Source organism: Kogia breviceps, chromosome 1, assembly GCF_026419965.1.
Source record: "Kogia breviceps isolate mKogBre1 chromosome 1, mKogBre1 haplotype 1, whole genome shotgun sequence".
Lineage (NCBI taxonomy): Eukaryota > Metazoa > Chordata > Mammalia > Artiodactyla > Physeteridae > Kogia > Kogia breviceps.
This window is the reverse complement of record NC_081310.1, coordinates 162,355,313-162,382,075: the sequence shown is the minus strand read 5'-3', so window position 1 is coordinate 162,382,075 and position 26,763 is coordinate 162,355,313. Positions and strand designations below refer to the sequence as shown.

The window sequence follows — 26,763 nt, the reverse complement described above, 5'->3', positions numbered from 1 at the left end:
GGGAGGAGGGGGCAGGGGGTGGGACAAAGTGGGTGAAGGGGATTAAGAGGTACAAACTTCCAGCTATTAAGTAAATAAGTAATGGAATTAATGTACAGCATAGGGAATATAGTCAATAATATAATAACTCCATATGGTGACAGATGGTAACTAGACTTATCCTGGTGATCATTTCATAATGTATAAAAATATTGAATCACTATGTTATACACCAGAAACTGATATAATATTGTATGTCAATTATAATTTAAAAATTATTGTAACAAATGGTGAATATTTACTATGAGCCCTAAATTAGACACTATTGTTGTATAAATGCTATATTTATTGTGTGGGGGAATTGTATTATAATTTATATAGGAGAATGTCCTTGTTCTTAGGAGATTTACCCTAAAATATTTAGTGGTAAAGTGTTTGAATGTAAGCAACTTCAAATGTTTCATCAATATATTTTTATGCCTATATCTCTACTTGTATCATAGAGACAGATAAATAAATCAGATGTGAAACAAACAAAAAATCAGCCCTCCATAAAAGCAATGAGAACACCAACAAAAACTGTCAAAATCAACTTTTTAGAGGTCTAGAAATTAACCAGAAGTTTGCAACAATCTGAGGAGCATTTATTCAAGAAAAATAGCTGAATTTTGGTAAAAACAGTGATATTGTGGTGTTTTAACATACTTTATTCCCAATCTCCTCTACTCAGGCCTGCTATAGCCTTGACAACCAAGACCCTTACAATCATGGTAGCCATGAAAACTAGCAGCCCTACAGCCACTGTAGGAAATCAGGTATAAAGCTACCCAAAAGCCTTAGCCTAAGGAATTGTCAACACCCATTCACAGGGCTTCTCTTTATTTGACTTGAATCAGAGCTTAGTCACAACAAACATCCTTTACCTGCAAGATATTTGTCAAAAAAAAAAAAAAAGCAGCTATTGTTTAACATCATGGATGCCTGAGGCAGTGCCTGTTGGAGCAAACAATAAGTGACCAAAACACTTAAAAGGCAAAGCTGGAGAACTCTGTGTGTGTCTGTGTGTCTGTGTGTGTCTGTGTGTGTCTGTTTTTGTGTGTTGGTGGGCTGTCTTTGACAAGCTATGATACATTCCTGGAAATTTAGAAGGTCACGAACAAGTGCAGCGCTACGAGCATACCCAGAAATTACTTAAGGAAGCCATAATCTCTCACCTCTGGGTTGATCTTGAGGCTTTGAAAATGTTGGAAGTGAAGACTAAGACAGAGCTGTCCATTACCTGCAGGGCATAGAAAGCATGTACCAACATACTCAGCAATAGAGATACTCAGAAAAGACTGGGGGACTCACTGGTTCAAAAAATTTAAGGAAATATAAACTCTGTCTTTAGACAGCCATGAAGCTAACTGAGCAGAGATTTCAGTGGCCACACACAACAAACAACCTAGACTTTACAGAATATAGACATTGCCTCAGGAAAGTAAATAAACAAACAAAAAGCAACAACAACAGCAAGAAAACAATAAACTCTTGGAAACAGAGGAAGTCTGATTTACACAGTTCCATATTACATTATTTAAAATGTCCAGTTTTCAACAAAAATTATGACATGTAAAGAAACAAGAGTATGACCTATACATGGAGGAAAAGGCAGTCAGCAGAAAATGTCCTTGAGGAAGCCCAGAAGTTGAGCTTACTAAACAAGAGCTTTAAATCATCTATTATAAATATGTACAAAGGACTAAAGGAAAACTTATCTAAAGATCTAAAGAAAAGTACGGCGATGTGGCAAAGACGTATCATCAAATAAGGAATATCAACAGATAGACATTATTTTTAAAAATAGAGATTTTAGAGTTGAAAAGTACAAAACAAATGAAAAATTCACTAGAGAAACTCAAGGGCAGATATAAGATAGCAGAAGAAAGAATAAATGAACCTGAAAATTTGTCAATTGAGATTATCCAGTCTGAGGTACAGAAAGAAAAAAGAAAAATGAATAGTCTCAGAGACTTGTAGGAAACCATCAAGCACAGCAACATAGATATAATGCGAGCCCTAAAGTAGAGGAGAAATGGCCAGAAAGAATGTTTGCAGAAATAATGGATGAAAACATCTGAAATTTAAAGAAAAACAATCTATACATCCAACAAACTCCAGTAACTCCAAATCACACACATAGTAAACAGACTGTTCGAAGACAAAGATGAAGAGAGAATCTTGAAAGCTGCAAAAATTAAATGATTCGGGCTTCCCTGGTGGCACAGTGGTTGAGAGTCGACCTGCTGATGCAGGGGACACGGGTTCATGCCCCAGTCTGGGAAGATCCCACATGCCACGGAGCAGCTAGTCCCGTGACCCATGGCCACTGAGCCTGCGCGTCTGGAGCCTGTGCTCTGCAAAGGGAGAGGCCACAAAAGTGAGAGGCCCGTATACAGCAAAAAAAAAAAAAAAAAAAAAAAAAAGTTAAATGATGCCATAGATACCAGAAATCCTCAACAGGAATAACAGCTGATACCTCATCAGAAATACAAAGCCAGAAGAAAGTGCAATGACTTATTCAATGTACTTAAAGAAGACTTTCAATAGTTCAATATCCAGGCAATTCTCCTTCAAAAAGGTGGAAAATTAAGATTTTCTCAAACAGAAACAGATAATCCATCATGAGCAGAACTTCCCTATAAGACTTATTAAAAAGAATCCTTCAGAGACCTTCAAGATGTTGGAGGAGTAAGACATGGAGATCAACTTCCACCTCATAAATACATCAGAAATACATCTACACGTGGACCAAGTCCTACAGAACACCTAAAGAACACCTACAGAACGCTGGCAGAAGACCTCAGACTTCCCCAAATGCAAGAAACTCCCCAAGTACCTGGGTAGGGCAAAAGAGAAAAGAAAAAACAGAGACAAAATTATAAGGATGGAACCAGCACCTCTGGGAGGGAGCTGTGAAGGAGGAAAAGTTTCCATACAATAGGAAGCCCCTTCACTGGCAGAGATGGGGGTGGCAGCAGGGAAGCTTCGCAGCCACGGAGAAGAGTACAGCAACAGGGGTGCAAAGGGCAACGTGGAGAGATTCCTGCACAGAGGATCAGTGCCAATCAGCACACACGGGCCTAAGAGGCTTGTCTACTCTCAGTGAATGGGGGCTGAGAGCTGAGGCTTCAGCTTCAGAGGTCAGATCCCAGGGAGAGGACTGCGGATGGCTGCATGAACACAGCCTGAAGGGAGCTAGTGCGCCACAGTTAGCCAGGAGGGAGTCTGGGAAAAAGTCTGGAATTGGATAAGAGGCAAGAGACCACTATTTCAGGGTGCACAAGGAGAGGGGATTCAGAGTACAGCCTAAGCAAGCTCCAGGGACGGGTGTGAGTTGCAGCTATCAGAGTGGACACCAGAGATGGGCATGAGATGCTAAGGCTACTGCTGCAGCCACCAAGAAGCCTGTGTGCAAGCACAGGTCACTATCCACACCTCCCCTCCCAGGAACCTGTGCAGCCCACCACTGCCAGTCCCGTGACCCAGGGACAACCTCGCCAGGAGAACACACAGCGTGCCTCAGGCTGTTGCAACTTCACTGTGGCCTCGGTCACTGCAGGCTGGCCCTGCATTCTGTACCCCTCCCTCCCACTGGCCTGAGTAAGCCAAAGTCCCCTAATCAGATGCTACATTAACCCTGTCCCCTCTAAGTGAAGAACAGACGCCCTCAGGCGACCTACACACAGACGCAGGGCCAAATCCAAAACTGAACCCCATGAGCTGTGCGAACAAGGAAGAGAAAGGGAAATTTCTCCCAGAGCCTCAGGAGCAGCAGATTAAATCTTCACAATCAACTTTATGTACCCTGCATCTCTGGAATACCTGAACAGAAAACGAATCATCCCAAAGTTGAGGAGATGGACCTTGTGTGATTTTGTCTGTATAGCTTTGCTTTTACCATTTACCCAACGGTTCTGTCTGTGTGTGTGTGTGTGTTTTTTTTTTTTTGGATACATTTTTAGCACTTGTTATCATTGATGGATTTGCTATTTGGTGTGCTTGCTCCTTTTTTTTTAAAATTACTATTCAATTTTTTTATTTTTAATAATTTTTAATTTTTTTATTTTAATAACTTTATTTAATTTCCCTTCTTCCCTCCCGCTCTCTCTCTCTGTCTCTCTCTCTGTCTCTGTCTCTGTCTCTCTCTCTCTGTCTCTCTCTCTCTCTCTCTCTCTCTTTCTCTCTTTATTTCTCCCTTTTCTTCTGACCTGTGTGGCTGACAGGGGTCTAGTGCTTTGGCCATGTGTCAGGTCTGTGCCTCTGAGGTGGGAGAGCCGAGTTTAGGACACGGATCCAACAGAGACCTCCCGCCTCCATGTAATATTAAACAGTGAGAGCTCTCCCACAGATCTCCATCTCAATGCTAAGACCCAGATCCACTCAATGACCAGAAAGCTACAGTGCTGGACAACCTATGCCAAACACCTAGCAAGACAGAAACACAACCCTACCCATTAGAAGATAGGCGGCCTAAAATAATAATAAGGTCACAGACACCCCAAAACAAACTACCAGATGCTGTCCTGCCCACCAGAAAGACAAGATCCATCCTCACCCACCAGAACACAGGCACCAGTTCCCTCCACAAGGAAGCCTACACTACCCACTGAACCAACATTACCCACTGGGGGCAGACACCAAAAACAGTGGGAACTATGAACCTGCAGCCTGTGAAAAGGTGACCCCAACCACAGTAAGATAAGCAAAATGAGAAGACAGAGAAACATACAGCAGATGAAGGAGCAAGGTAAATACCCACCAGACAAAACAAATGAAGAGGAAAGAGGCAATGTACCTGAAAAAGAATTCAGAATAATGATAGTAAAGATGGTCCAAAATCTTGGAAACAGAATGGAGAAAATACAAGAAACTTTTAACAAGGACCTAAAAGAACTAAAGAACAAACAAACAACGATGAAAAACACAATAAATGAAATTTAAAATTCTCTAGAAGGAATCAATGGCAGAATAACTGAGGTAGAAAAACGGATAAGTGACCTGGAACATAAAATAGTGGAAATAACTACTGCAGAGCAGAATAAAGAAAAAAGAATGAAAAGAATTGAGAATAGTCTCAGATACCTCTGGGACAACATGAAACACAGCAACATTCAAATTATATGGAGCCCAGAGAACAAGAGAAAAAGAAAGAAACTGATAAAATATTTGAAGAGATTACAGTTGAAAATTTCCCTAATATGGGAAAGGAAATTGTCAGTCAAGACAAGGAAGCGTAGAGATTCCCATACAGGATAAATCCAAGGAGAAACACGCCAAGAAACATATTAATCAAACTGTCAAAAATTAAATACAAAGAAAAAATATTAAAAGCAGGAAGGGAAAAACAACAAATAACATACAAGGGAATCCCCGTAAGGTTAAAAGCTGATCATTCAGCAGAAACTCTGCAAGCCAGAAGGGAATGGCAGGACATATTTAAAGTGATGAAAGGGAAAACCCTACAATAAAGATTACTCTATCCAGAAATGATCTCATTCAGATTCGATGGAGAAATCAAAACATTCACAGACAAGCAAAAGCTGAGGGAATTCAGCAACACCAAACCAGCTGTAGAACAAATGCTAAAGGAACTTCTCTAGGTAAGAAACACAAGAGAAGGAAAAGACCTACAAAAACAAACCCAAAACAATTTAGAAAATGGGAATAGAAACATATATATTGATAACTATCTTATATTTAAATGGATTAAATGTTCCAACCAAAAGACACAGACTGGCTGAATGGATACAAAACAAAGACCTATACATATGCTGTCTACAAGAGACCCACTTCAGAACTAGGTACATATACACTGAAAGTGAGGGGATGGAAAAACATATTCCATGCAAATGGAAATCAAAAGAAAGCAGGAGTAGTAATTCTTATATCAGACAAAATAGACTTTAAAATAAAGACCATTACAAGAGACAAAGAAGGACACTACATAATGATCAAGGGATCAATCCAAGAAGAAGATGTAACAATTGTAAATATTTATGCACCCAACATAGGAGCACCTCAATACATAAGGCAAATGCTAACAGCCAAAAAAGGGGAAATCAACAGTTACACAATCATAGTAGGGAACTTTAACACCCCACTTTCCCCTTTGGACAGATCACCCAACCAGAAAATAGATAAGGAAACACAAGCTTTAAATGATACATTAAACAAGATGGACTTAATTGATATTTATAGGACATTCCATCCAAAAACAACAGAATACACTTTCTTCTCAAGGGCTCATGGAACATTTTCCAGGATAGATCATATCTTTGGTCACAAATCAAGCATTAGTAAATATAAGAAAATTGAAATTGTAGCAACTATCTTTTATGACCACAAACCTATGAGACTACATATCAATTACAGAAAAAAATATTTTAAAAATACAAACACATGGTGGCTAAACAATACACTACTAAATAACCAAGAGATCACTGAAGAAATCAAAAAATACCTAGGAACAAATGAAAATGAAAACATGTTGACTCAAAACCTATGAGATAAAGCAAAAGCAGTTCTAAGAGGGAAGTTAATAGCAATACACTCCTACCTCAAGAAACAAGAAACATCTTAAATAAACAACATAACCTTACATCTAAAGCCATTAGAGAAAGGAGAACAAAAAAACCACAAAGTTAGCAGAAGAAATCATAAAGATTAGATCAGGAATAAATGGAAAGAAAATGAAGGAAATGATAGCAAAGATCAATAAAACTAAAAGCTGGTTCTTTGAGAAGATAAACAAAATTGATAATAACCATTAGCCAGACCCATCAAGAAAAAAAGGGAGAAGATTCAAATCAATAAAATTAGAAATAAAAAAGGAGAAGTAACAACTGACACTGCAGAAGTACAAAGGATCATGAGAGATTAGTACAAGCAACTCTGCCAATAAAATGGACAACTTCTTAGAAATGCACAACCTGTTGAGACTGAGCCAGGAAGAAATAGAAAATATAAACAGACCAATCACAAGCACTGAAATTGAAACTGAGATTAAAAATGTTCCAACAAACAAAAGCCCAGGACCAGATGGCTACACAGGCGAATTCTGTCAAACATTGAGAGAAGAGCTAACATCTATCCTTCTCAAACTCTTCCAAAATATAGCAGGGGAAGGAACACTCTCAAACTCATTCTATGAGGCCACTGTCACCCTGATACCAAAACCAGACAAAGATGTCACAAAAAAAGAAAAAATTACAGGCCAATATCACTGATGAACATAGATGCAAAGATACTCAACAGAATACTAGCAAACAGAATCCAGATCATACACCATGATCAAGCGGGGTTTATCCCAGGAATGCAAGGATCCTTCAATATATGCATATCATCAATACGATACACCATATTAACAAATTGAAAATTACAAATCATATGATCATCTCAATAGATATAGAGAAAGCTTTTGATAAAGTTCAACACCCATCTATGATAAAAACCCTCCAGAGAGTCAGCATAGATGGAACTTGCCTCAACATAATAAAGTCCATATATGACAAAGCCACAGCCAACACCGTTCTCAATGGTGAAAAACTGAAACCATTTCCTCTAATATCAGAAACAAGACAAAGTTGTCCACTCTCACCACTATTATTCAACATAGTTTTGGAAATTTTAGCCACAGCAATCAGAGAGGGAAAAGCTTAAAAATTTCCAAGTGTACATGAAAACATTCAAGATAGATGATATCATGAACCATAAAACAAGTCTCAATAAACAAAAGGATATAGGCAAAAAAATCAACTTTATTTCTATATGTTAGCACATTAAAAAAATTAATACCATTTATAATATCATTAAAATTTTAGACATGTACTACCTAGGTATAAATTTAACAAAATATTTGTAAGACATGTATTCTGAAAACTACAAACATCATTGAAAGAACCTGAAAACCTAAATAGATGGAGAAATATACCAGTTAATGGATTGAAAGGTTCATCGTTAATTCTCCCAAAAGTGGTCCATAATCTCAGTGAAATCCCAAGCACTAAGAAAAACAACAAAATTGACAATCAGGAGATAAATCCACTTTACATGAAAATTAATTTATATAATCTGAAAATAATTTTAAAATAAGTATTTAGAATCTTTCATCTAATAAGGGGAGAAAACTCCATAAAAAATGAAATTTATGAAATTAAAACAGGTAAAAATGTAAATATTTGGCATATGTTTAAAAAGAGACACTAAATGAGAAATCTTGGAATATGTAGTCATGAAGTTAAAAATCTCAATAGAGAAGATTTAAAAATTTAATTTAATAAGTAAATAAGAATATAATACTACAGAATTCTCCCAGAACAGGAGTATATAAAAATATTACACACAAAAAAGCACTTAAGAAAGCAGAATAGATAAAAGTTCCAATATATATCTAATAGCACTGTCAGAAGAAAAGAGAGAACAGCAGAAAAACAATATTCAAAGATATAAAAACTAAGAATTTCCCCAAACTGCAGAATTCCATAAATTCTCAGATGGAAAGTATAAACTCAGTGGAAAACAATAAACAGAAATGAATCTATAGTTCTATAATCATAGTGTACTATTATATAACAAGTATAAAACAAAAATACATTATGATAGTAAAGATTTTCATATCTCCATTACAATCTGGTAGATTACATGCAGACAAAAAATTTAATATGGAACTGAAGATATTTCAGAGAAAATAAATTTGATCTGATAAAGGCAGATAGAGCCCTACATCCAACAAATAAATTTATATATTATTTTCAAGTAGAGAACATTCACAATAATTGGATTATTCATAAATATATTATATATATAATAATTGGATAATAACACATAGGAAATCGCCAACAAAAATAATCAACAGACTTCATTCAATACCCCCAATGCAATTAATGTATGTGTGAGTATGTATGTATGGCGGGAAGGTGAGGGGGAAAAGAGTATATACATACATATAAATCCTATACATTTAAAACAAACGTCTAAATAGCTCATAAGGTAAAGTAAAAAGCATAAAATAATTTTTATAAGAATTATAAAATATCTAGAACCAAATAATTTTAAAACAGTTTCATCAATCCCCTTAGGTTGCCAGTTAAGCAGCCCTTGCAAGTAAATCCAATGCCTTAAAGACAGATATTAAAATGAGAAAAGCAATGAAAAATAGGGAGAATAACACAAAATTCAGAGTAGTGACTAGCCAAAGGAAGAAGGCAGGAGGGATTCTATTAGAGAGAGAGAAACAGGAGACTTCACCTTATCTGTAATGTTTTACATCTTAAGCTGATGGGGAGGAATATGAGTGTTCATTATGTTACTCTTATAACCTTTTGTATGTCTGAAATATTTCAAAATAAATGTTTTAATAATAAAAACAAAAGCTAAATAAATATTTGACTTATAGAGCTAATATCTCATCTATGAACACAAATGAAAGATGCTAAATATAAAATTATGAATCGAATCCAACAAAATATAGTAAAAATAATACATCCTGACTAAAAAGAATCTATCATAGAAATGGAGAAGGTGCAACATCACAAAATGTGTCCCTTCTATAGAACATGGGAGCAATGTTATATAATAATCTCATTAGACTGAGGGAAAAGCATTCAATATAATTCAAAGCTCAGGATATTTTTAAAATTAGGGGGAATTCCCTGGCGGTCCAGTGGTTAAGACTCTGCACTCTCACTGCTGAGGGCCCAGGTTCAATCCCTGGGCAGGAACTAAGATCACACATCCCACAAGCCACAGGTACAGCCAAAAAAAAAAAAAAAAAAAAAAGGAATAGAAGGGCACTTTCTTAACTCAATAAATGAAAATCCTACAGCCAATATTATATTAGGTTGAAATATATGAAATTGTCATTTTTTTTTTAGTCAAAAAATGGCCCATTGTCAGCAATTTCATAATATTCAATCTAATACTGGTGAAACTTCAGCGGGATAACTTAAAATAAAATGACAAGTATATGTACTATTATTCCCACTATTTAACATTATACTGGGGATTCTAATCAAGGACATTAGTAATAAAAAGGGGAAAAAAAGAAAAAACATTGTACAAGAGAAGTCAAAACTGACTTTATTTACAAACATGATTTCCCACACAGAAAATCCAAATAACTTATATGAGATTTCAGCAATGTTGCTGAATACAAAATATGCAACAAAGACATGTACAGAAATGTTAACAGGAGCACAATTTTTAATATCCCAATACTGGAAAAAAAATGAAAATGTCATCAATAATAGAAATGGATACAGAGGAACAGAATAGTTTTCCAAGGAAGACATACAAATGGCCAACAGGTACCTGAAAAGATGCTCAACATCGCTAATCATCAGGGAAATGCAAATCAAAACCACAATTAGATATCACCTCACACAAGTCAGAGTTAACTATCATGAAAAAGACAAGAGATAACAAGTGCTGGTGAGGATCTGATGAAAAGGGAACCCTAAGACATTTCTGCTGGGAATGTAAATTGAGCATAGCCACTATGGAAAACAGTATGGAGGTTCCTCGAAAAATTTGAAATAGAATGACCATATGCTCCAGCAATCCCACTTCTGGATATACATCCAAAGGAACTGAAATCAGGATCTCATATCTGCACTCCCATGTTCACAATGGCATTACTCACAACAGCCAAGATATGAAAACAACCTAAGTGTCTGTCAATGGATAATGGATGAATGGATAAAGAGCATGTGATATATATGTACCAATATTATTCAGCCATCAGGAAAAAGGAAATCCTGCCATTCATGACAACTTGGATGGACCCTGAGGGCATTACGCTAAGTAAAACAAGTCAGAGAAAAACAAATAACTAAGATATCACTTATACGTGGAATCTACAAAAGACAAACTCAGAGAAACAGAGTAGAATGGTGTTTACCAATGATTCAGGAGGTGGGGGAAATGGGGAGATATTGGTGAAAGGGTATAAACTTCCAGTTATAAGATTAACAAGTTTGGGTACCTAATGTACAGCATAGTGACAATAACTAATAACACTGTATTATATACTTGAATGTTGCTGAGAGAGTAGATCTTAATTGTTTTCACCACAAAAAAGAAATGGCAACTATATGACAGGATGGAGATGGTAGCTAATACTATGGTAGTAATCACTTTGCGATTTAAAAACATATCAAATCAACATACTGTACACTTTAAACTTCTACAACGCTATCTGTCAATTATATATCAGTAAAGCTGGGGGGGAAGAATAGAAAGGATAAAGAATTACTGCTTCACATAACAGCATGGATGAATTCTCACAAAGAAGTTATATGTATATGTCGAAGGAGGGAGGGAGGAGAGGGAGGAAGGGAGGGAGAAAGAAAGAGGCTGACTTCAAAAGTTCAAAATTTGTTGTGATAGAAGTCAAGAGAGTGGTTACCTCTGGGAGGGGAAGGGGGGCAGGTGGAGTGGCTGGAAGGGATGGAGCACAAGGAAGCAACCTGGGGTGCTGATAATATTCTAATTATCCATTTGGGTGGTGATTACACACTTTGGATTTGTGCACTTTCTGAATATATGCTATAGTTCTGTAAAAAATTAACTTAAAGACTCAGCATTCTTTGTTTACCAGCAACAATAACAAAAAATGGAAAATAAAAACAAAAGGCATTATTAAAAAGAGCAAAAACAAAGTGAAAAAATAAGCTTCAACTAGAAGATCTTTGACATTTACATTACATATAACCAACAAAGGTTGGTGGTGTTCAAAATATATTTAACAAGAAAAAAAAACTCTTACGTTCCTAAAGGGCAAAGTATATGAACTGGCTATTCACAAAAAAGGAAACCTCTAGGATTGGAGATTGGAGTTATGCAGCCACATTCTGGAAATGCCTGGAGACACTGAAAGCTAGAACAAGGAAGGGTCTTCCCCAAGAGCCTTCTAAGGGAGCACTGCCCTGCCAATACCTTTGTTTTAACTTCTCGCCTCCAGTAAATGTGAGAGAATACATTTCTGTCCTTTAAGACTCCAAGTTTGAGGAAATTTGTTATGGAAGCCCTAGGAAATTAAACCAACTCCCTAAGACTTGGTAGTTCCATTTCTAAATCTATTCCCTAGAGCACTGGGTCTCTAAAGATCCAACACCCTCCTTTTACAACTAATATTTTGCAATTTACCCGTACACATAACTAAAAATAAACCAATGCCATAACTGGAAAAAATACAGAAATAATTTACAATAAATTATATATTTCTATGTGTAAATGCTCAGGCAGAACTAAGATAGAAGATACAATATTTGCAGCTATTCACAGAATCAACATGAACTGGTCTGTTTCAAAAGCTGAATGATAGGTGTCACGTATTGGCAGCTCAAACACAAGCAGAGTTGCCACTGATGCCATGATTTTCTGAAAAAGTAAACTCTTACCAGAGTTCCGAACAAAACAAAGTACACTCTTTCCTCAACTTATATGGTAATTGCATTACTGGAAAATTCACTGTATTTAAAACATTTTTTTTTTCCAAAAAAAAAAAAAAAAAAAACAGACTTTGTGTTTATACATAAAACAGAGTTAGGTTCTTAATCTCTAATAATTATAGACAGGTTTTAATATACATATTCAATGGGACAATCAAGTCATGCAGAATGCCAGATAATCAACACCAGTAGGATCTCCCCCAACCACTATGGCAAACAAGGTAGCCCACAAATTTCTAGAATGCTCCCTAGGGCACAAGACCTGCCCTTGAGAACAACTGACTCATGGACACCAGAAGGTATGTTCAAATATTCTCACTGCAACATTGTTTGTAATATTAAAAAAGAGGAAAACTGGTATTTAAAAGTCCATCAGTAGGGGAATAAGAATTAAATCACTGTCATATAAATATACAGCATTACATAACAATTAAGGAAATTAACTAGATCTGTAAGAATCAACACTGACAAATTTCAGAAACAGTGAAGTGGGAAAAACAGATCTACAGAAGGATACCTACAGTATGATACCATTTGTGTAAAGTTTTAAAACAGAACAATAGTATACGTAGTACGTAGGCGTACACAGATGTGTAGTAAGCTTACAAAAACCTGAATGAAAAGAATACACTCCAACTTCAGGATATTGATTATGTTACCTCTAGGAAGGGATGGAGGAAAATTGGCTTCAGCAAGAGGTGCAAAGGGGCCTTAACTACATCTGTAACATTTTATTTCTTAAAAACAAAAATCTGCAGGAAACATGTAAAATGGGGATTTATTAAATCAGGGTGGGGGGAGATCACAGTATTTAGGTTTTCTTTTTCTTTAAGTTTGAAGTACTTTAAAGTTTTAAAAAGTCTGTATTCCAGGGACATTTACCACCAACTGTAGCATAACTGAGTAAGGAAACCAGAAAACGATCACGAATGTTCAGATGAACTGTGATTGAAAAGTACCTAGATCTCTTTGCCTCAATGCTATCAATAATTTGAGTGAGGTAACGAGGTGAGGTGAGTATAGAGAAGAAAAATGGGAATTATACAATACAGACTAACCCAAAACTGACACTATTCAGGTAAAGCAAATTGTCTGATTTTATTGCCCAGGCATTGGGCTTTACTCTTGTACCTCCAATTTCTTCCTTCTATATACCTAAAAACATCTCATGAAAACTTCACTACTGAATAAGAAGAAGAAGGTAGAGAGAAGAAGCAGCAAATATAGTTTTTCATATCAAAGATAAGATGTTTCAAATATTAAAAGTGTGAGTGATGGGAAATATACTTTTTGGCTGCTCTTTAAAAACAAGTTACTTTGGCATATTACATCATTCTCCCAAGATTCCTTGAGAAAAGTCACACTTTCTTCCCAGCAACATATTTTCTCTCAAGTCGCGGCTCTGTTGAGCAACACAAAATATTGTGTTATACACCAAAACCTTTCATGTTTACTATGTTTCTGCTCTCATATTACCACAGTATTAAACATGAGATACCACAAATACAAGACTACAGCAAAAAAATAAACATGGAAAGGGGAGAAGGGAATGAAGTGCCACACTTTCAATAGGCAGGTAGAAATAAAACACCTAATTTCCAGTTTAGAAGAACAAATTAAATGTCACCACGATGGGAAAAAATTCAGACAATAACACAACATGGGATATTCTGTATCCGAGCCTGGTCTCCAAAAGGTAACATGCATAAAAAAACTTCTATAGGAATGAATGTTCATAGTAATTTTATCCATGACAACCACAACTTGGTAACGACCCAAATAATCAACAATAAAGAGAATGAGTAAACATGTGGTGGTGTACGATAGAACATGATACAGATCATATGATAGAATGCTACCCCACAATACAAAGGAACTACCAATAGGCACAGCACATGAATGAGTCTCAAAAATACGATGAACAAAAGAAGCCCACACAAAATATTACACACTATATATAGCTCATTTAATATGATGTTCAAGTACTGGCAAACTAATCTTCCCTGATAGAAATGAGAAGAGGAGCTCCCTCTGCATGGGGCTTAAAAGGGGGAACAAGGGAATCTACTGTGGCGATGGAAGTGTTCTAAATCTTGATCCAAATAATGGTTGTATGAGTGTATGAATTTATCTAAATCCACGGGGTGGTGGGGGGGGAACATTGTGGGAATGAAAAAGTAGAACTGCTCTATGTTAAAATGGACTAAAACAACCTAACGACCAAATGCAACATGTAAACTTTGAATGGATTCTGGTTTGAAAAAGTTAACCATACAAGCCATTTATTTTTGTTGACAACTAGGAAAATTGAAAATGGACTAGATACTAAGAAATTATGGATAATTATCTTAGGTGTGATAATAGTATTGTGGTTATTTAGAACAATGTCCTTATTTTTAGAAGGTACATGCTGAAGTATTTAGGAGTCTCATGGCAACAATTTACTTTCATATTTTTAGTAAAAAATATTTATTATAATACATATACAGAATACAGATATATCAAATTAATGTACATAGTTCATGGAATATATTTATTGTACTATTCTCCCAAATACTCTGTATGTTTGAAAAATGTCAATAAAAAGTTGAGGGAAAAGAAGATGCCAACGTAATTACCTAGAGTGATCTTCAGGATACATTAAGGAAAGAAAACAAGCAAAGTGCAGACTAGCTTATATAATATGCTACCTATTGGGAAGGAAAGTAAAAAAATATATATGGGAAGGGAGGAGTATACAGTGTGTGTGTGTGTGTGTGTGTGTGTGTGTGTGTGTGTGTGTGAGTGTGTGTGTGTGAGTGTGTGTGTGAGTGTGTGTATGTATCTATTTGATTATATTATAAAGGGAAATACCAGAAGAGTAAATCAGACACCAATAAAAATGGTTACCTACAGCAGATGAAAATAGATGGAAAATAGGTTTGAAAAGGCTGGAAATGAGACTTCTCAGAGTGTACCATTTTATACAGTTTTGACTTTTATACCCCATAAATGTAAAGAATTAAATGAAATTGAAAAAAATGAAATTGAAATGATTTTTAAAATATCTATGCTCACATTAATTCCTCTACTCAATCAAAGCCAAATCAATCAAGCTTGTTTAATGTGTATGGTTATTAATGGTCTTTCTTGCTCCTTCTGAGCATCAGAGTCATTTAATGGGGTTTTTGCTGGTCAGAAAACTTAGCATCTTGCTGCAGATCTGCCCCTAAATAGTTGCACAAACCTAGAAAAATATTTAGTCAACCTAAGCCTCAATTTTCTCACCCATAAAAAGAAATTCAATCCAATGAAAGCTAAGATTTCTTAGAACTGTAAAATTCTGTGACTCAAATGTCTGTTGAAAAAAATGAAATAGGAATGTTTCCACCTGCATAATTTCTTAAGCCACGATGAACAACAAAGCTCCATTATACAGGCATTCACTTTCCGCCTGACAACTAATACTGGGGAGAAAGGGTAGTGAAATAACTTTTCTCTCTCTGACCCCTTCAGGCAGTAGTCAGTTACCACCAAGTGCTTGCTCTAAGCAGGTCTGGATTGGCCAAAGGAAGGAAAGCAACATCCGGCCTTTCAGGCAGCTGCTCTCACCAGGCTGCTTAACTGCATTGGTTAGCAGAAGAGGAAGAAGCAGCCAGTAACAAAGTCTAAAGAGGCTGAACTCAGGAGTTTTACTAACTGCCCCGGGCACAGCGTTTCAGGAAGCTTCGTGTATTCTTTTGCCAAATGAATCCTCCTTTACAAAAAGGCTGCCAAGCTTTGGCAGCTGTGGGATGAAAAAAAACATCTGAAGCCAAAACTATAGAGTTTCTGACAGTGCAGTGAGTAAAATCTCTGCAGCCTTAAAGATAAAGCGACAGTGCCAGAAACTTTCTTCTCCACGCCTGCCTCACATTCTGCCCTACCCGGCCTTCCTTTCTTTAAGACGTAGCCAAAGACCTAAAACAGTCCTGTGACTTCCCTGGAGGTTTCAGGGACTGTGCTACAGCGGCCTCATTGTAATGTGAGGAAAGACAGCAAGGAAAGCAGAGGATGCTTTGGGGTGAGGGGATGGAGAGCCTTGACTGCAGGGCGTGCAGGAAGGAAGTGGGGAGGGCTACTCCATGCAGCACCCAGAGGAATGGTGTTGGCTATTTAAGCACACACACAGAGTTTTGCTGGGAGATGAAAAAGATGAGAAATAAAAGGACTTAGAGAAGTGGAAAAAGAAAAAAAGGACCGAAGGAGGAATTTTTTTTTTTTTTTTTTTTGGAGGTACGCGGGCCTCTCACTGTCGTGGCCTCTCCCAGTGCCATGGCTCACAGGCCCAGCCACTCCACGGCACGCGGGATCCTCCGGGACAGGGGCACGAACCCGTGTCCCCTGCATCGGCAGGCGGACTCTCAACCACTGCACCACCGGGGAAGCCCGAAGGAGGAATTTTGTTTCCAAACTTCCTGCAGGTCTAAAATGGTGGTATGGAAAGACTTTTGGGGGGATTTCCTCTAGAAGAGAGAGGCTGGAGATTTCATCTGAAGAGGAGAATGAGAGGGTCCTGTAAAGAATGAGGGGGAAGGAGATCAAAACCCCTTGGAAGGGTCTTGTGAGATTATTCAGAGGGATGGCGTTTGCTCATGGCATGGAGAGGTCCAAGGCCCTTCACTTGAGGAAGGGCAGGGGGTTCTCTGCCTCAGCTGGATTTCCACAGCAAGCTGGGGGACACTATCCTCTTCGGCATGTCTGGAGAGTTACTGGGTGGGGCTGAAGGTCCTCTGGAGCAAGTTTAGAGAATTAGTAGTGTCCCTCTAAAAGATGGTGCCTTTCTTGGAGTGAAGGGAAGGATAGGGGTTCCTTCTCAACATCGGGAGAGTTTGGGGGCTGGAGGGATCTGAAATGGTTTCCGAGGTATTGGCCTTGGGGTAGATGGCAAGGTGCTGTGTGCAATGCTGACACATTTCGGTTGTGGGGTGTGGGGACTCTACTTACAGGAAAGGCCCCTTCTCTAATCAGAAGGTTGTTAATCTGTCTGAAAGAATCCACCAGCGTGATCTGGGAGGAAATGCACCCCTCCCCGCCCCCAAAGGCTGGAGAGAAGTCGGGCCAGTAATACTCTCACCAAAAGAACTGGAGCAGAGAAGAGGAATTTTAAAAGAAGCCTCTTCCCCCACCCAATTCACTGGAAAGTTAAGAGAGGAGAGAGGAGGACTTTCTAAAGTGGTTTAGAAAGGATTTGAAGGAACCCGAACTGGAAGTTGGGAGGAAGCTAGCGGAGCTGAGGTGGAGGGGTTCGATGTGGGGCGTCAGGCCTCTGTGTGGCTGGAGTGGGAGGGCATTCGTGATTTTGAGGCTGGGGAAGAGCCAAATGACAAGGGATCAAAGCTCCATAGGGATGATTAGGAGGGTGGAGGAGGTTTCGCGGTGACCCGGGGTTCTCGGAAGTGAACGGAGGCGGCGTCCCGAGTAAATTCCGGGGGCTGACGACACCCAGGCGGCGGCGATGGGGGCGCGACCGGTACTCACAGAGCGGATCTCCAGCGCCAGGGCGCACTGCAGCGCCTTTACCTTCGGCATCCGCGAAGGGTTGGGGCGGCGGGGAGGGACCCCGGCGCGGACCCGATGGAGGCGAGGAGACGCGGGGCGGGGCGGTGACCGGGAGGAGAGGAGGTGGCGGCGGCGGTAGCAGCTGTGCCCCCAGGCCGGGGCCCGCGGTCCAGCCTGGGTCCCGCCCGAGCGGCAGCCGTGCGCGGGGCGCGGACTCGTTGTCATGGCAGCCGGGAGGGGCGGGGCCGGAAGAGAAGAGAGCGGGGACGCGCTGGAGCCGCCACTCGAGGGCGAGCGGCTGGGGGCGGGACTCAACGAACGCCGGGCGGGGCGGGGCCGCTCTAGGAGGCGGGGCTTTCGAAGGGGCGGGGCGGGCCGCGGAGGGGCAGTTCGTCTGTGACGTCAAACTATGGGCCCAAAGCCCGAAGAAGAGAATAGTTGTATAATAGGACAGTGCGCAGGTCAGGGTGCTGGGCTCAGGAGCCCTGAGTTCCAACGTTGCAGTGGCAACTTGAGCTAGTGGCGTCACCCCCGCGGCCTCAATTCCCCAACTGTAAAGAATAATGATTATTCGTTCTCGTATTTGAATTTCCTTACGGTGTTCAAAGCCAGCACGAGAAAACAGCATTGGAGAAGAGACGTGCTCAATTCAAAGGCAGAACCAGGACTGGACCTCAGGAGCTCTCAAGTAAAACTCAGGTTGCCTCCCTGAGAAAAGGGGCCTCAATCAAATCACCTTCCTCTTCCAAGTCACCTATTCTAAGATTCTTTGTTAGTGCGTCGCCCCCCTCCCTTCAAGGTTTCCCCTCTAATCACCTGTTCATGCATCTCAGTGTATATTGTTTTAAGTTGAACTGTCAATGAGGGGCCAAAAATAGGTCCAGTTGCAAAGTGGCTGGGCCATAGAGCATCGATGATTAAGGAAATCTAAGAGATTGCCCAAGCCTATCGTTTAAAAAATCATTTTTAGTGCAAAATACATTACACATACAGAATTATATAAAACAATTTCATCTTAAACAATAATAACAGTAAAGCAAATACCTGTGCAACTAACACCCAGCTTAAGAAATAGAACGTTACGAGCACCTTAGAAATGTCGCAACCATTGCATTGCCTTCCTTGCCCTGGAAATAACCACTACCCTGACTTTTGTTACAATAATTCCCTTGCTTTTCTACATACTTTTGCGATTCATGATTGAGTCTCTAAACAAGGTATTGTTTAACTTTTTCCTGTTATTGATGTTATATAAACAATTAATACTATATGTATTCTTCTGTGACTTGCTTCTCTCACTCTTCTGCTGTAGGATTCTCCCAACTTTGATACTGTGTAACAGGAAGTTTTTTCCATTGTTAGACAGTGGAATATGTCCAACATGACATATGAATATACATTGATTTATTTATGCTTTTTACTATTGATGGTTACTTGTATTCTTTCCATTTTTAGCTATTGTCAACAATGTTGTTATGGACATTCTAGTACATGTCTACTAGTGCATGTATGCTAGAGTAGGAGTGATTGACCGGGTATTAAATTTTGCACATGTGGGACTTTAATAGGTAGTACCACACCATTGTCCAAAGTAGTTCTACCAATTAATGTTCCTGCTGGGAGTGTGTAAGAGTTCTTATTTTTCCACATTCCTCACTAACATTTGGCATGGGTATTGAATGTTGAATTTTTGTGTATTTGGACTTGTGTAGTCTAGGTATCTCATTGTGGTTTTATTTTGCATCTCATTACTTTTGAGGGTGAGCACCTTTTCATGGTTTTATGAGTCTTTCAATTTTCTCCTTGTGAACTGCTTAGTAGTTCTCTTGCCCATTTTTCTACTGGATTCTCTCCATCCCTCTCCGTCTCTCTCTCCTGATGTATATTAGTTCTTCATATATTCTAGATACTAATTCTTTTTGTCTATCATATGTTGCATATATCTTCCTAGTTTGTGCTTGGTCTTTTAATTTTCCATATAATGTGTCATGAACAGAACATAAATTAAGTCATGGTTTATGAGTATTCTTAGTTTGACCAAATAATTCTAAGTTGCTGTCCTCAATGCCACACCAGTCTACACATCCACAACCAATGCCTGAGTGTAACTATGCCCTCACATTCTTCCCAACCTTGGCATTATCAAGATTTCTTGTTTCCCCTAGTGTAACAGATGTAAAGTACCATCTCATTGTTGAATTTCTCAGATTACTGATGCGTCTGAGCATATTTTTACATGTTTATAAGATTTTTGCTTTCTTTACGATCAATCATCTGCTCAGATTCTTTGCCCATTTTTTTATTGGAGTTTTTGTCTTTCTTACAAGAACTCTTCTGTACTCTAGTTATGTATCTCCTGTCAGTTTCAGACATGCAAATATCTTCTCCCTTTTTCTTCTGTTTGTAAACTTTATCCAGGGTATACTTCAGTTAATAGAAATACCTAAATCAATCAATCATTTTTGCCTTACATTTTGTGTTTGTGTTTCTGACATTTTAAGAAGTCTTCCTTATACCTAGGTGACAGAAATATGTCCTATGTTTTCTTCGATCAACTTCATAGTTTTACTTTTCACATTTTGATGTTTAATCCATCAAGCCTCAATTCTTGTAGATGGTGTTAGGAATCCAGGATCCAGGTTTTATTTTATTTTTTTTTTTTTTGCGGGCCTCTCACTGTTGCGGCCTCTCCCATCGCGGAGCACAGGCTCCGGACGCCCAGGCTCAGCGGCCATGGCTCACGGGCCCAGCCGCTCAGCGGCACGTGGGATCCTCCTGGACCGGGGCACGAACCCGTGTCCCCCGCATCGGCAGGCGGACTCCCAACCACTGCGCCACCAGGGAAGCCCCAGGTTTTATTTTGTTTTGTTTTTTCGGCTAGAGGGTAAGCTAGATTTTCCAACAATACCTACAAAACATTTTATACTTCCTCTCATTTATTTGTGGCAGCACCTGTATCATATATTAACTATGTAAAGTTCTGTCTTAAAGCTTCCTATTCTGTCCCTGTGTTCTATTTGTTTTTCTTGCAACAATATCACACTGCTTTATTACTGGACTTAATACCCTGTTCCTCAAGTTTCTCTCTCGCTCTCCCTCTCACTTTTTCTCTCTCGATTGTTTACTTATTTGTGATCCTTTATTGCTTCTTTTTATTTTAGAGTAAGTTTATTAAGTTTCTCAAGCAGCCCAACTGGAATTTTTATCGTGATACATTAAATTTATAGAATAATTCAGGGAATTGACATCTTTGTAATATTGCATCATCCCATCCAAGAACATAAAATGTTTCTCTATCAGTTTGTCTTCTATGTTCTTTACTAGAGTTTTCAAGTTTTCTGCATAAAGGTCCTACTTAATTCCTAGCTGTTTAATTATAGTTTTTTCTTTCTACTATTGAAAACAGTTTCTTATTTTTCATTATATTTGCTAGTTATTGCAACTGTAGAGAAAATTTTATTTTTATAAGTTTATCTGTCAAACCTATTAAACTCTTACTGTTTGGAATATTTTCTCTGTTTGTTTCATTGTTATTATTGTTTTTTTTCTTACAGAGATGATATGCACTGTATTGGGTTTCTATTCCCACCATAACAAATTACTACAAACTTGGAGGCTGAAAACAACCCAAATTTATTATCTTACTGTCCTGTAAGTCAGAAGTCTGACACAGGTCTCGCTGGGCTAAAATCAAAGGATCAGCTGGGTTCCTTTCCAGAGGTTGTAGGGGAGAATCTGTTTCCTTTTCAGCTTCCAGATGCCACCAATATCCCTTGGCTCATAATCCCCTTCCTCCACCTTCAAAGCCAGCAAAGAGTCAAGTTCTTCTCACAGTGCATCACTCTGACCTACTCTTCTACCTCTCTCCTTCCACTTTTTTTTTTTTTTTTTTTTTTGCGGTACGTGGGCTTCTCACTGTTGTGGCCTCTCCCTTTGTGGAGCACAGGCTCCGGATGCGCAGGCTCAGTGGCCATGGGTCACGGGCCTAGCTGCTCCATGGCATGTGGGATCTTCCCAGACCGGGACACGAACCCGTGTCCCCTGCATCGGCAGGCGGATTCTCAACAACTGCGCCACCAGGGAAGCCCTCTCCTTCCACTTTTAAGGACTCTTGTGATTACATTGAGCCCACCCAGATAATTGCCTTTTCCCAAGCTCATGTGATTAACAATTCTAATTCCATAACCTTAACTCTCCCTTTGCCATTTTAGATAATAGATTCACAGATCCAGGGATTAGCATACAGGCATCTTTGGGGGATTATTATGCTGCCTACCACAAGCACCAAAAGGAATGATAATTGTATTGTAGCAAAACACATCAGATGTGTTAAAAATCCATGAGGTGGTAAAGTTACTTAAAGGGGCAAAAAAGCATGAGTCAGCTTTGGGTGATTTAAGAACCAACTAATTCTGAAATCTGATAAATAGAATCAAGCATTCATACTGAATTTCTTGTTGGAACTATACCTCAGGGTGACCAAAGAGTTGATGAGTTTTCTTTATAGAAAACTCCCAGAGATAAATGAACAGGAAGAATAAAGAATAAGAATATTCATGGCTATTAAAACCATCAGTGAAAAGCTGATGAGGATTTTTATCGTGGGTAGGTCAGTCTGACAACACTTAAACACACTGACCAATCTTAACATCACAAAAAGAGAGAGAATCAGACGTTATGCCCCTTCTGGGATAATGCAATAAAATACCACCTTTCCAGTCAAAAAAATCAAACTTGAATCTGACCAAGCATCCAAATAAATCACCAATGTACAGGAAATACAATATTTAAAGTAATTAACTTGTTAAACAAAATAGGGATATAAGCAGCAAAATGAAGACAGTATGATTGGTTTTTCAACAAATTGCAAAGGAAAAATAAAAGCAAAAAGGGAGACCCTGTGGACCCTGTGTATTAAAAGAGACTAAAGAGACATAACCTAATATAAAGTATTTATGAGGCAAGAGGGGAAATTTGAATGCTCACTGGATATATGAAGATCTTAAAGAATTTTTGATAATTTTTTTAAGAATGATAAGAGTACCCAGGGTCTGGTTCTTAAAAAAAAAAAAAAAAAAAAAAAAGAGCCCTGGGCCTCCCTGGTGGCGCAGTGGTTGAGAGTCCGCCTGCTGATGCAGGGGACACGGGTTCGTGCCCCGGTCCGGGAGGATCCCACGTGCCGCGGAGCGGCTGGGCCCGTGAGCCATGGCCGCTGAGCCTGCGCTCCGCAACGGGAGAGGCCACAACAGTGAGAGGCCCGCGTACCGGAAAAAAAAAAAAAAAAAAAAGAGCCCTTATCTTTTATAAAGTCATACACACTGAAGTATTTATGGATGAAATATGATGTCTGGGATTTGCTTTAAAAACCTCCAGTGGAGGTGGGGGTTGTTAGTGATGGACAGTGGGTGAGGGTACGGATGAAACAAATCAGCCGTATAATTGTCGATGGCAGGTATGTTGGAGTTCATTATACTATTTTTTTCTTTTTTTATTTGTATATACTTAGTTCTATATTAATTCATACAAAAGAAAGTAGGTGTTGAATAGTGTCAAATGCTTTTAATACATGGATTATTGAGATAATCATATGGGCTTTCAACTTTAGCCTATGTGTGAAATGAATTACATTGATAGTTTTCTGATATTGTACCTTCCTTGTTGTCTTACACTTTGTTATTTTGTGAATATGCTTTTGTATTATGTTAGCTAATATTTTATTTAGGTTTTTGCATATATGTTCATAAGAAACTTGGACCTATAATTTTCCTTTCTTTGTTGTCTTGTCCTGGTTTGGGAATCTGGATTATAAAATAAGAGCATATATTAGACTGCATACTCTTGTCCACAGATCTCTGATGTTCTCTTCATTTTTCTTCAATCTTTCTTTTTCAGATCCTTTAGATTGTACAATTTCTGTTTATCTGTCTTCAAGGTAACTGACTCTTCTGCCATCCCTAATCTGATGTTAAGCCCATCCAGTAAAATTTTCATTTCAGTTAATGTGTTATTCAGTTCTAAAGTTTCCATTTAGTTTTTTTTTTTTTTTACTTTCCACATGTCTGCTGAGATTTCTTGCTCACTCATTAGGACCATATTTTCCTTTACTCCCTGAACATATTTTCCTTTAATTCTTTGAACATATTTACAATAACTGCTTTAAAGTTGTAGTATGCTATATCTGACATCTGACGTCTATACCATGTCGAGTTCTGTTTCTATTAGCTGCATGTTTTCAAGACTATGAATCACATTTTCTTGTTTCTTTGTGTGTCTAGTGATTTTTTTAAATTGAATACTGGATATTTTGAATAACACATTGTAAGACCCTGGATTCTGGGTTATCTATTATCTTTTCTCTGAAGAGTGTTGACTCTTGTTTTAGCAGGCAGTTTAATTACTGGCTGATTGCCTTAAACTGGTGGAGACTTAGCGATACGTTGTTACTGCAGGTATGTGGAAGGCCCAAGATGTTTCTATAGCCCCCTCTAACTTGGTAGGACCCAACTTTCCAAACTCTGTCTCTCCTATGGGTTTCGCCAAGTTTGGTTATAAACTTTGTTAAGGCAGGTCTAGTGTGGGCCTTACTCTAGGACATGGTTCTTTCTTCTCAAGTGCAGCCTTTCTGGTGTATCAGCTGGATTCCAGGAGTACTAACAAAGTATTTAAAAAGATCTCTCCACGATGGAAAGTTCAGAAATCCAGGGTCCCCTAGCACTGCTTGATCTCAAGTATCTCTCTTCTGCTCCCAGCCCTGTAGCAGCTGCTAAGTGGCAAAAGCCTCAGGTGGTCTCACCTGTGCATGTAAAGCTCATCCCTCAGCCTTGAAGTTTTGGGCAAACCCCTCATCAGTTTCTGGGCTCTCTCTGCACAGCTCCTGTCTTAGTTCAGGCTGCTAGAACAGAACACCATAGATCGGATTGCTTATAAACCACAGAAATGTATTGCTTACGGTTCTCGAGCCCAGATGTCTGGTCAGAAGTCAAGATCAGCGTGCCAGCACTGTTGGGTTCTGGTGAAAGCCCTTTTCTGGGCTTCAGATAGCCATTTTCTCGTTGTATCCTCACAGGGCAAAGAGGGTGAGAGAGCTCTCTGGGGTCTCTTTTATAAGAACACTAATCACATTAATGAGGGCTCCATGCTCATGACCTAGTTACCTCTCAGAGGCCCCAGCCACAAATACCATCGCACTGGGGGTTAGGATTTCAACATGTGTATTGGGGAGAGGACCCAAATATTCAGTCTATAGTGACTAGTTTGAAGGTGTTTGCCTCTGTCACAGCCTTCAAGTTTCAGCCTCATACAAAAACTCAGCTGCCGATTTCTAAGCCCCAGGTGTAGAATTTTTGTTGAAAATTCTAGCAGGCCTGAATAGCACCATTGTGAATGGCACCACTATAATTAATGATCTCTCAGGAAGATGTATAACTGCAGGTAGGAGATAACACAGAAATAGTACCACTTCTACACTTCCTCTCCTTTTATCCTCTATGAAATTTTATGGGAAGTAAGTCCAATAAAAAATGTAAGCTCTTACTCTTTCCCAGAGATCCTACCTCATTTGATGAATACTTGGTGGGAATAGATTAGAACATTTTTTTTTTCCTTTTATATAGTCAACTTTGCATTTATGAAGTGAGAATGGTAACCTAGACTCCCTGGCTAAATGGTCAGAAGGTCAGAGACATTTTTAAAGACCTCTGTTATTTTTCATTCATGTTCAGTCTCCATAAAGGAATTGATGTAGTGACAACAAAGTCAGTTATAAGCCTAATAATAAGAATAGCCATAGTAACCATTCAGTGATGGTTCATTGTATACAGGCATTGTACAAGGTACTTTATATACATAATATTATATCCCACACATCTGTACAAGGTATTTGAATCCTCATTTAACAAACGAGGAAGCAAAATCAGAGTAAATACTTGCCCACGTTCACACAGATAGTACCTGGCCCAGCAGGAATGTAAACTTTAGTCTGCCCTATTCCAAAGGTAGCCTTCTTTCTGCTATAAAATGCTGGCTCTCATTATTTATTAGTTTAATATTATCAATAGCAAACATGCCACTTAGTTTAAGATACAATACAACCAGGTATCATGATGACAACAGTAACTGTTATATTAATAGAATATGTTGTATGTTATTATGCTCTTGCGTCTGAATATAAATTTGTGTTTCTGATAGTACATTTCTATCACTTAAGCTGATTCTTAAAATGATTCTGTGTATTTTAAAGTAGAACTATTTCTAAACCTCTAACGCTGGACTGTAGGCTTATTTATCACTGCGCATGGTATGGAAGGTTTACAAGAAACAAGACTTTTAAAATTTCTGATGGAGTTTGAAATGAAAAGATAAAGCAGGGATCAGTCTGTGGGAAGAATTTTCTTATATAGAACAGTATGAATTGTACCCCTTGGAAAAATGTGTTTTGTCTTGATATGTATTATGCAGCTATAATAGTACATACCCAAAAGAATACTTTGTTTTATTAAGCTTGTCTCCCTATGTAAGATATGCCAGTTCAGCCAATAATAATTAGATTGCCATTCCTCTGACTGAGTGTTAGAAAGTAATAAGCCAATGAGGAATCACTTCCAATTTCTCATATAACAGCCTTAGAGAAAATGGCCGTGTAACACGCCAGCTTACTTTAGAAAAGCAAGAAGTGGGAGTGAGAGGAAACACTGTAAAAGTTCTGAGCCCTAGTTACAAACTGGGTCTGCTGAAATTGGGGTTACTTCCAACCTGGGGGGCAGCCTCCTGAGAC

General features: G+C 38.6%; 1 protein-coding gene across 5 annotated transcripts in view; it reads right to left on the bottom strand.

The window, feature by feature from the left end:
- SPATA6 (spermatogenesis associated 6) overlaps positions 1-26,763 on the bottom strand; it is a 176,845-nt gene that overhangs the window by 126,095 nt on the left and 23,987 nt on the right. For 2 of the 5 annotated variants that reach the window (XM_059060205.2, XM_067008226.1), the window contains exon 1: positions 17,970-18,209. The exons of 1 other annotated variant lie outside the window; for it this stretch is intronic. In XM_059060205.2, the coding sequence (XP_058916188.1) occupies positions 17,970-18,020 (51 nt within the window). In that variant the 5' untranslated portion in view covers positions 18,021-18,209. Of the gene's footprint in view, positions 1-17,969; positions 18,210-26,763 lie in introns of those variants that run through there. 2 more of the 5 variants (XM_067008237.1, XM_059060212.2) reach the window with 1 other exon arrangement.